Source organism: Entamoeba dispar, genomic scaffold, assembly GCF_000209125.1.
Source record: "Entamoeba dispar SAW760 scf_1105229459957 genomic scaffold, whole genome shotgun sequence".
In the NCBI taxonomy this organism is placed as follows: Eukaryota; Evosea; order Mastigamoebida; family Endamoebidae; genus Entamoeba; species Entamoeba dispar.
In genome coordinates, this window is record NW_001853952.1 from 20887 (window position 1) to 31535 (window position 10649).

Here is a 10649-nt window from a genome sequence, read left to right on the forward strand (position 1 = left end):
TAAAATAATCACAATTTCCTTTGACACATAAAATATTATTAACCCAACATACAATCGCTTGTTCAGAAAATAATATTTCAAATAAACACTTATTTCCTTTCCACATACTTTTTGGTAATTTATCACAACATGCAATAGCATTACAATGGTCATTAGATATTCCATTACTATCACATTGCATTATTGAAATATGACTAAATAATGGATCATTTAATTCTTTAAAACTTAAACAACTCCATTCAATTGCAACACCACTTTGAATTCCTCGATACCCTTTTCCTTTACCACTTTCTCCTAATGCCTTACTTCCTTGATTTTGAAGAACAATAGCAAACCCTTCAAATGGATTTAAACTAAAATAAACTGTAAATTTAATATAAATAGTATTAGAAGTAGTAAGTTTATACCATAAAGCAGAAGTTTGATTTTTTGAATCTATTAAAGAAATATGATCAAATTTGTCTCTAGCATTTCCTACAAAATAAATATCTTTAATTTGAATTGGTTTTAAATTGTAAATAAGTGTTGACTCAATACAATCCATATACAATAAAGAATAGTCATTAACGCATAAATTCATTAGATAGGAGTGTCCTGTTCCACAAACAATACCAAGATATTTCTTTTTATTTGCAAAGATTTGCCAATACTTTTCCTTAATAAGATAATTTATTACTTCAACACCATTAATCCAAATAGTAATTCTTCTATTTAGAATTAAAACTTTCATTGAATATTGTTTATTTTCCCAAAAAGTTATTGGGGATTGAGTTTGTATAGCAATAGCCTCTGTCCATTTATTATCAATTCCTTTCCTATTCTTATCAACAAAGATACTTATCTCATGATTTCCATAACTATATGCATCATTAATATTCGCTACATTAAACACAATGGCCAAAGCGTTACGAAGACCAGCAACTCCTTTTCCGTAGCTTGCTAGTCCAATAACATTATCTCCTTCTGTTTGTAATACAATACCAAACCCAACTCCCTTACAAGTGATAAATGTGTAATCCAAAGAAAGAAGACAATCATTTTCTTCTACATGAAACCATAGTCCACCACTTTTGTTAGCTCCATTAACAACATTAATCTTGTTTGTTAATAATCTTGCTACACCAGAAAGACTATAAACTGCTTTGGCTTTTCTCGTAAAACGTTTTAAGTCTTGAAAAGGTGCAGGTAAAATAGGTTTGGGTGTATAAAATTTTCTTTGAAGTTTTGCAAGCATAGTAAAAAAAAATTTATATATTAAGTTCTTTTGATTTTTAAATTTAAAATCTCTATTTAAACTACTCTAATTTTTTCATTATTTTTTTATTTTAAATCAAAAAAGGAAAAATTAGTTGGATTTTTGTTTCATAGAAAAAAAAGAATCAAAATAGAAAATTTTATTACTTTATAATAAAATTTACTAAAAAAAAATTAAAAAAGAATGAAATTGAAAAAATAGGAATTAATCTCATCATTTCATCATCTTATGACCTTTCCAATTTGCCCAATTAATCTTTTGTCTTGAAATTGGAAGTTGTCTTCTTAATGCTTTGAGACAATTATCACTTAATGTAGCAAAGATTTTATCAAGTTCTGCATGGAAAGTATCTTCAATATTTTTAATTTCCTTAATAACATTTTGAGCAATTTGATCTTCAGAACCACCATTACAAGTAACTTTCTTTTTAGTATCAGTATGCATTTGAATGTTAGCATCTTCAAAGTAATGAACTTGAACTCTAATTCTTCCTTCACAAGTAACTTTACTTCCAACTGTGATAGTCCATTCTGATCTCCATTTACCATTAGAGAATTGAGCGACTTTAAAATCAGCAGCAGAAATAATAATTGTGTATGTATTATTATCTTTTGGCATTACAATAGCAGCACCTTTTGGATAAAATTCTTTAGCATAATTATCTAATTTCTTTTGAAGAGCTTGTCTTAATGAGTCATTACCTGGAAGTCCAGAAGAAAGTGGTTGACTTGATGTAATTTGTTTACTCAAGTGATCGAAAGTAACAACTTTCTTATTAACCGGGTCAATGAATTCTTGAGCAGATTGTTCTGTGTATTTAGAAATAATTACTGGATTAGTTCCATCCATTACAACTGTTAATTGTTCAGTATTGTAATCATGTAAACAAATTGGAAGACATTCCTGGAATATACTATCATCACCAACCACTTCTCTACAATCTTTGAGAACGTTGTTAAATTCTCCTGGTGGAGAATCTTTAAGGAATGTTGTGACGATCTTAGTTTTCTCGCTTTCTGAAGCCATCTTTATTTACTCTGTTATTTAGTTCTTTTCTGAGATCTTGTTAATATCAGTTCTAATTATTTCTATTATTTATAAAAAAATTACGAAAAAGAAAAACAATTCGGATAAAACATAAATGTTATTTGAACTATAAAAAAGGAAAACCTGAAACACAACCCTAATTATTTGAAACAAAAGAAACATGTCAAAGAAGCGTGTTGATCCAAGATTAAAGACACTTATTGAAAATGGAGTTAAATTAGGAGAAAGGACATTTGTTATGATTGTTGGGAGTAAAGGAGTTGAGCAAGTAATGAACATATATTATATGTATACTAAAGCAGCTAACGTTGCTAAAGATAGTGTGTTGTGGTGTTATAAAAAAGAATTGGCATTTAGTTCAAATCAAAAGAAAAGATTAAAACATAAAATGCATAATAAAGGAGAAGCAGAGAATGCATTTGAATTATTTTTATCAACAACAGAAATTAAATATGTTTATTATAAAGAATCCCATAAAGTTCTTGGTAACACATTTGGTATGTTAGTTCTTCAAGACTTTGAAGCAATGACTCCAAACATTCTTTGTAGAACTGTTGAAACAGTTAGAGGAGGAGGATTAGTTATTGTTTTATTAACTGGAATGACTAGTATTAAACAATTATATAATTTAAATATGGACATTCATAACAGATATCGTGGAGAAGATACTAAAGAGATTACTAGTAGATTTAATGAAAGATTTGTATTATCACTTTCAGATAATAAAAATTCAATTGTTTTATCTGATGAATTAGATGTTGTTCCTGTATTTGAGCATACGTTAAGAATAGAACCTGTTGAAAAGAAGGTTGAAATTAAAGAAGAATTAGAAAATTTAAGACGTACTTATGAAGAAGTTCAATATTTAAATGAAATTGTTAAAATTACTACTACAGCCGATCAAGCTAAATGTGTTGTTAGTTTATTTGATTCTTTAAAAGAAAAAACATTAAATACAACAATTAGTATTACTGCTGGAAGAGGTCGTGGTAAATCAGCTGCTTTAGGATTAACCATTGCATGTTCAGTTGCATTAGGATATTCTAATATATTTGTAACTGCACCGTCCCCTGAAAATGTTAAAACAGTCTTTGAATTTGCTGTTAAAGGACTTGAAATATTTGGAATGAAAGAACATCTTGACTTTGATGTTATTCAGACAACTAAAAGTGAATATGGAAAAGCAGTTGTTAGAGTAAATATTCATCAAAACCATAGACAAACTATTCAATACATTTTACCTAATGACACTGCTCAATTATCACAAGCTGAATTACTTGTTATTGATGAAGCTGCTGCTATTCCATTACCATTAGTAAAGGGATTACTTGGTAATTATAATGTTATGTTATCAACTACAACCAATGGATATGAAGGAACAGGTAGATCATTAAGTCTTAAATTAATTAAAGAGTTAAGGGAAGGAATTTCTAAATATTCTAGTGGTAGACTCTTTAAAGAATGTACATTAAATGAACCTATTAGATATTCTTCTAATGACCAAGTTGAAAAATGGTTAAATAAGTTATTATGTTTAGATGCATCAAATACACTTATGCACATTACTTCTACACCATCTCCAGATGAATGTGAGTTATATTATGTTAACAGAGATACTTTATTTTCATATAACAGAGATGCAGAGAAATTTTTACAACAATTACAAGGTTTATTTGTAACTTCACATTATAAAAATACACCAAATGATATGCAAATGTTAGCTGATGCACCTAATCATATGATCTTTATCTTAACTGGACCCGTTCAAAATGGAGAAGAATTACCAGATATTTTAGCTGCTGTACAACTATCATTAGAAGGTGGAATAGCAAGAAAAAGAGTTTCTGAAAGTTGGTTTAGAGGAAAGAAAGAAGCTGGAGACCTTATTCCATGGACATTAACTCAACAATTTTTAGATGATGAATTTGCTGGATTAATGGGGGCAAGAGTTGTTAGAATTTGTACACACCCAGACGTTACAAGTATGGGATATGGAAGTAAAATACTTCAAATGCTTGAATTATATTTTACAGGATGTATTGTATCATTAGGAGAGATGGAAGAAGAATCAAAAGCAGATAACGATCAAAAACAAATGGACACTGATGAAGTTGAAGTAAGAAAAGAATTACAACCATTACTTATAAACCCTGGAAATAGAAAGGCTGAAATGTTAGATTACTTAGGTGTAGCTTTTGGTTATACTCCACAATTATCTAAGTTTTGGACTGGTGCTGGATACCAACCAACTTATCTAAGATTAACTGCAAATGATATCACTGGAGAACATTCATGTATTATGGTTAAACAATTAAGTAAAAATATGGGTAATTGGGAAGAACAGTATACTCAAGACTTTAAGAAACGATTTTCTTTATTACTTGGATTTGAATTTAAAAGCATGAGTGCTGTTGATGCTTTCAAACTTGTTCAATGTAAAAACAAAGACAATACTGTTTCATTGAATTTTGATCAACGAGCAATTAAAAGATTAGAATATTATTCAAAGAATCTTATTGATTACCATATTGTTTTAGATCTTCTTCCAAGTATTGCCCAAGCAGTTTCTCATGGATTAGATATTCAACTCACTATCACTCAACAAATTATTTTTGTTGGTATGGGATTACAGTATAAGAGTGTTGATGAAATTGGTTCTGAACTTAAATTAGCTAGTGCACAGGTTATGGCTTTGTTCAATAAAGCAATTAGAAAGGTAGTAACTTTTTTATCGGAGAAAAAGGAAAACACTAATACAAAACAGTCAATGGAAGAAGAGGTAAAAACAACAGATGAATTAAAAGAAAGTGATATTAGTGAAGAGAAGGAAGAAAAACAGTCTGACGTTGATCCAAATATTATTAGACAAAGAAAACTTAAATTAAAAGAATTAGGGATAGATGATCCTGAAATGTTCAAAATTAATAACACAACACATGAAATTAAAGAAATTGATACTTTAAAAGGAAGAATTCCTACTACTCTTTCCATTCAAAGAAAAGAAAAGGTAGATAAACTACAAGTAAAATATCCTCAAAAACCAAAGTCTGGTAAACCTAAAAAAAATTTTAAGAAAATGGCTAAGAAATAAAGAAGAATAAGAATTAAGAAGAATACTTTTGATTGATTTTTTTGAGTAAGAATCATATTGTTTTTTTTTCGTCTGTTTTGTTGGATTCAAAGAATTGTTTAAGAAGAATGGTTTATATTCAACATAAGAATCTAGTGCTGAGTTACAAATGCTATCTTCAAATCTATAAACAACTAGTATAATATATGTTTTTTGAATTATTCTTTCTAATTTTTGTTCTTTGACCAATTTGATTCAAAACTTCAATTTTTACTTGAAAACTTTTAATATTTTAATAACGAAATTTGCAATAGATTGTTGTCTCTTAATTGCTTCTTTTTCTAATGAGTTATCATAATTACATTTATAATAACAAAGTCAACACTATAATGTAATTTTTTATTTTCATATAGAAGAGTATTTCCAGAAAATAAAATTTTAAATTTTTTTGTTTCTTTTCTTATTTCATAATTATCCATCCAAAATGGTCAAGTAAATATGTTCTGAACTTACATCCACATCTTTCCAATATTCTTTCTTCTTTTAATAATTATCTTCTTTTTTGTAATGAATAGAAAAAAAATATTGTTATTTATATATTCTATCTGTTGCCCATTTTCAATACATAACTTTTATATTCTATTTAAATGTAATATACTCCAACAACTAGTAAAGAGCTATGTGATGATCTAGATTTTACAAAAGATACAATTCCATAAATATGGTCACAAGTTCATGAGTTAAATAACCTAGGTTAATATTATCTGAATAAAATCTATGTTCTATTATTGATATATTAGTCTCCCTAACACCAATGACATGGTTTATTTTTGAATTATAAAATACTACCAACTAACATTTCTGAACTTTCTAGGTTCAGCGCTACTAGTTCATATTGAAATCATTTAAATTATTACCTTTGTTCTTTATTAAGTGTACATATTCTGTTTTTTAAACTCAACCTCTAAGGATATAGTCTAATTTAAATTTTTGATAGAGAGATAACGCTGAGACAGTGAAACAATTCCTCCTTAATTTTATTTGTGTTAAATTAATTTTGCTTATAAAATTTAAAATTGTTTCATAAACCATTGAATCAAAAAGTAATTAGTATAAAAATCAATAGACTTAATTCAATACTTTTATTCCTATTCTTTCTTTACAGACAAAAAGACAACACTGGTGTTGCTTATTAAATTCTTCAAAAAATATTCTTTTTGAACAATATCTGATAAAATAATAATAAATTCAATAGTCTAATAACACAGAAACAATAGCCTTTTGTAATAAGATTATACAAAATAATAAATTCAATACTTTTTGATTATTAACTCTTCAATACTTCATAAATACTTCGAAAACAATGTCATAAACATTTATGTGAAAATAAATAATCTCTTTTCAATAAAATATTTATATAATATTACAATAAAAATCAATAATTTTTTAAAAAAATTATTAATCTCAACACAAAAAATATTTTTATGTCAATCAAATAAAAACCAATAAAAATTATTATGTTCTGTTATCGGAGTAATAAAATTCGTTGACAGTTGAGAGTTATCCAGCAACCATTCATTTTAGTGAAAGGCAATCATTTAAATGTAAATAGAAAACAAAATTTGGAAAAATTAAAAAGATAAAAAACAAAATTCACAAAAACTAAAACTCAAAAAAAGTAAAAGAAAAGAAATGGACAAAACTATTGAAAAGATTTTAGAAGGAAATAATACAAATAAAATAGAAGAGCTTAAAGAACTGTCTAATCAAGGAGAAGTACTAAGTCTATTATATAAAATGAAAGAGTATGAATTTTTTAAAAATATATTAAATGAATGCACAAAAGAAGAAATTGAAAATTATCAAGAAATGGTAGTTATCAATATTTGTTCATATCCAATTAATGACAATGAATTAGAAAAGTTCTTTGAATTAATAATAAATAAAGAAATTGAAATTGAAACCATTATAAGAAACATTCAAATTGGAAGTTATAAAAACAAAAAAGGAAAAGAACAACATATTCAAATTTTAAAAATTTTTCATCGTTCTTATAACAATTACTTAAATAAAGCTCAATTATTTCATCTTCATTTTAATGAACTTAATAGCGTTATTACCACACCTCCAAAACCTGGATTTAGTCAAATTCAAAGTTATCCTACTGTCACAGTTAAAGGAACATGTTTAATTTGTAAAAACACTCTTTTCGATGGTCAACCAGTGACAATTTATCCATGTGGTCATGGAATACATTCTGCGTGTAGTGATTATATTAATGACACTTCATTAGTATGTCGTTATTGTGTAGCATTGTCATCATCTCCTCTAATTTAATTTTTATTTCTTATAAATTCTATTAAATTTAAAATAAAATACACTTTTGTATATTAATAAAATTATATGGATCACTATTCTTAAAGCACTATTTTATTAAATCAAATAAATACACTTTTACAGAAAACACTAATTAATATCACAGTTACCAGTAATTCAATTAGTTCATTGGCATAAGGATCATTGGAGTAACCTTAGCTTCGTGTTCCTTATAAACTTGGAAAGCAATTTTATCCATGTCCTTTCTTCCTTCTTTGGTAAGAGTTCTTCCACTTTGAGCTTTAGCAACTAAACCCATCTTTTCAAGTTGTTGAAGGATATATCTGTTAACCTTTCCTGATCCAAGGGTTCTATGAGATGGGTTATAGTGTTTGTTGTATTGATCACCATAAGCTCTTCTAAGAGCCATTACTCCAATACCATTATTCAAATAAACTTTTCTTGCAATAGCAGCAGCTCTAATATAAATCCAGTCTGGATTTAAGGGTGCAAGTTCTTTGCACATACCAGTCTTGACGGTATCAACCCATTCTGGGATTTCAAGCTTTCCTGATTTCTTAATATGTTCAGCATAAGCTTTAATGAAATCAATAGCGACAACGTCTTTGATATTACTGAAGTGGTGCATCTTGACTGGTAAACTGTTAGGGTTGTTTTTTAGTTCACATTAAGTCCAGACTTATTTTTATAATAAAATTATTATATTTTTAAAGAATTGTTTTTTAATAAATAAAACTAATTTTTAATTTTTAGTATTCCTTTTTTATTCTTTTTATTATAGTTCTTTATTTCTTTGTTCTTATTGAAATACTTTGCCTGTAAAAAGCAAATGCCTAGTGTTCAAAATAAACCAATTCAACTGTATCAAGAAATACATGAAATAGTACAATAAAGGAAAAACATTATTTTTTATTTTCTTCATAAATTTTGTTTTTTAATCTAAAAATTATTCGTTAATAATAAAACTATTTCAATAATTTTGAATTAATTTTATTACTATAAGAAAAGAAAACCCCAGAAAAAAAAAACAATAGGGTAAAAAAACTAACAAATCGTAATTGTAACAATGGCAACTCAAAAGAGTGAAGTTACAATCAGAACAAGAAATCTTATTGTCAACCCATTACTTTGCAGAAAGCAAGTAGTTGTTGATATTTATCATCCAGGAATTGTTCAACCAAAATTCACCGAAATTAAAGAAAAGCTTGCTAAAATGTACAAGGTAAAAGATGTTCAAACTATTGTTCTTAATGGATTTGTCACTAAGTATGGAGGAGGAAAGACATCAGGATTTGCATTAATTTATGACACACTTTCAGCCTTAAAGAAATTTGTTCCAAAACATCAATTAATTAGAGCAGGATTAGATAAGAAGACCAAAGCACCAAGAAAAGCTAGAAAGGAACATAAGAAGAAATGGAGAATGTGCCATTCATTCAAAGACTATAAGAAGAAAGAAATGAAGAAAGCTTCTAGAAAGAAGAAGTAAACATTTTTTAAAAGATCGATTTGTTCTGATATTTTTTTTATATTTAATTGAAAAATATATATGTAATTAAGTAACAACAGCAGTTAATCCATAACTTCGTTGATGTTCTTTTGAACCAAATATTAGAGATGCTAACACAAGATGACCTTGGACTTTAACCAGCAAAGGTAATTTTTCTTTAACTGCAATCGGATGAGTATGTTTTTCTGTATTGATGTAATATGTAAAAGCGTCTCTTGGAAATAATGGAAAGACTTGTTCATAAATAAGTCTATTTTCATGAGCTACTTGTTTCCAAATTGATTCGAAACACTCATAAGCATCTTCAACAAGAAAGGCTAATTGCTCTTTGAAACCAAGGTGTTCCATCCACAATTTTTTTCTCAATGATGAAATTTTTTTACAGACATTGATTTCTTCTCTTCCAAATAATTCTTTTATTTGATTTGTTTCTTTAATAGAAATTGCAATTTCAGTATCACGATCTCCACGTAATGAACGGTCATTCATATTAGCTGAACCTATTAGTGCATATTTATCATCTATTATCATTAACTTTGAGTGAACATAAATTTGACTTGAAGTTATTCCATATTTTTCACACCATCCATAATTGTACAAATTACAAACACACAAATAACTGGAAATATCCCTTACACCATTCCTTTTAGCAATATTAAAAATACTATTGGGACCATCATATATAGATTTCCTGGTATACTCTAAAATTTTTCTAATTGATTTTTGCCTTAATTGGCCTTCACTGAACACTGGTAACACTATGACCACAAAAAATTTTTTTCCTTTTTCAAAGGATGTAACTATCTTTTTGGCTATTGCTTGACCAAGTTTATTTGAAATATTTTGTGTGCCACAATTACTTAAAAAATATTGTTGTTCAATATAAATAAAATGTTCTGCTTTTCTTATTAACCGAAGCATTTCTCCATAAATACTACATTCATTTTGAGACCCAGAACCATTACATATTGATCTACATAATTTCATTTCATCTGAACCCTCGTAGGTATTTACAGCAATAGACTCAATGGTCCCATTATAAAATTGCCATCGTTGATGAAAATGATATTGGAGGTCATTTAAAATTGTTCCATTAACCATACAGTGAATGTCATGCCATGGCATTCTTGGATATTGGAGTGAATTAGTTTTATGAATTTGGATATTGTTGTAATCAATTGGAGGATAAACACAATGACCATCTTGTTTGACACAAGGTGATATTTGGTGGTCATGAGTGTCATACCTCCCAATACAAAGGTCAATTCCACCGACAAACCCAATTTCATTATCAACAATAATAACTTTTTCGTGGTGAGAAAATATTAATGACCAACGTTCGCAAATACAGACAATATTGGGATGAACAGAATTCAGAATCTTTGATGTAGTTTGATTTTTTGTCAAATGACTAATATAAGGGGATTTAT

The 10649-nt window shown here is 27.7% G+C and overlaps 8 protein-coding genes across 8 annotated transcripts in view, besides 9 other annotated features; 4 read left to right on the top strand and 4 right to left on the bottom strand.

The window, feature by feature from the left end:
• The window catches only part of EDI_171610 (uncharacterized protein), a gene marked incomplete at both ends in the record, with an annotated part of 1341 nt that extends 107 nt beyond the window's left edge, over window positions 1-1234 (bottom strand). Inside the window, one exon of the mRNA XM_001733292.1 lies at window positions 1-1234. This exon is cut by the window's left edge and continues 107 nt beyond it. Coding sequence (XP_001733344.1) covers window positions 1-1234 — 1234 coding nt within the window.
• Window positions 1235-1236: 2 nt separating this feature from the next.
• Window positions 1237-1436: a sequence feature (AT_rich).
• Window positions 1437-1468: 32 nt separating this feature from the next.
• On the bottom strand, window positions 1469-2281 carry EDI_171720 (F-actin-capping protein subunit alpha, putative; the record flags this gene model as incomplete). The annotated part of the gene is made up of 1 exon (XM_001736536.1): window positions 1469-2281. The coding sequence occupies one exon, from the start codon at window positions 2279-2281 to the stop codon at window positions 1469-1471; it is 813 nt and encodes a 270-aa protein (XP_001736588.1).
• Window positions 2282-2334: 53 nt separating this feature from the next.
• Window positions 2335-2364: a sequence feature (AT_rich).
• Window positions 2365-2462: 98 nt separating this feature from the next.
• EDI_171730 (uncharacterized protein) lies at window positions 2463-5393 on the top strand (the record flags this gene model as incomplete). Its single annotated transcript, XM_001736537.1, has 1 exon — window positions 2463-5393. One exon carries the CDS (start codon window positions 2463-2465, stop codon window positions 5391-5393), a length of 2931 nt encoding a protein of 976 aa, XP_001736589.1.
• A 406-nt stretch (window positions 5394-5799) lies between these two features.
• Window positions 5800-5822: a sequence feature (AT_rich).
• A 953-nt stretch (window positions 5823-6775) lies between these two features.
• Window positions 6776-6835: a sequence feature (AT_rich).
• Window positions 6836-7064: 229 nt separating this feature from the next.
• On the top strand, window positions 7065-7709 carry EDI_171740 (uncharacterized protein; the record flags this gene model as incomplete). Its single annotated transcript, XM_001736538.1, has 1 exon — window positions 7065-7709. The coding sequence occupies one exon, from the start codon at window positions 7065-7067 to the stop codon at window positions 7707-7709; it is 645 nt and encodes a 214-aa protein (XP_001736590.1).
• Window positions 7183-7205: a sequence feature (AT_rich).
• Window positions 7702-7777: a sequence feature (AT_rich).
• A 92-nt stretch (window positions 7778-7869) lies between these two features.
• Window positions 7870-8337, bottom strand: EDI_171750 (40S ribosomal protein S19, putative; the record flags this gene model as incomplete). Its single annotated transcript, XM_001736539.1, has 1 exon — window positions 7870-8337. The coding sequence occupies one exon, from the start codon at window positions 8335-8337 to the stop codon at window positions 7870-7872; it is 468 nt and encodes a 155-aa protein (XP_001736591.1).
• A 51-nt stretch (window positions 8338-8388) lies between these two features.
• Window positions 8389-8461: a sequence feature (AT_rich).
• Window positions 8462-8610: 149 nt separating this feature from the next.
• Window positions 8611-8705: a sequence feature (AT_rich).
• Window positions 8706-8775: 70 nt separating this feature from the next.
• On the top strand, window positions 8776-9198 carry EDI_171760 (40S ribosomal protein S24-1, putative; the record flags this gene model as incomplete). The annotated part of the gene is made up of 1 exon (XM_001736540.1): window positions 8776-9198. One exon carries the CDS (start codon window positions 8776-8778, stop codon window positions 9196-9198), a length of 423 nt encoding a protein of 140 aa, XP_001736592.1.
• A 28-nt stretch (window positions 9199-9226) lies between these two features.
• Window positions 9227-9268: a sequence feature (AT_rich).
• Window positions 9265-10508, bottom strand: EDI_171770 (phospholipase D, putative; the record flags this gene model as incomplete). Its single annotated transcript, XM_001736541.1, has 2 exons — window positions 9265-10345; window positions 10411-10508. 2 exons carry the CDS (start codon window positions 10506-10508, stop codon window positions 9265-9267), a joined length of 1179 nt encoding a protein of 392 aa, XP_001736593.1.
• Window positions 10509-10626: 118 nt separating this feature from the next.
• Window positions 10627-10649, top strand: part of EDI_171780 (uncharacterized protein) — a gene marked incomplete at both ends in the record, with an annotated part of 364 nt that continues 341 nt past the window's right edge. Inside the window, one exon of the mRNA XM_001733293.1 lies at window positions 10627-10649. This exon is cut by the window's right edge and continues 127 nt beyond it. Coding sequence (XP_001733345.1) covers window positions 10627-10649 — 23 coding nt within the window.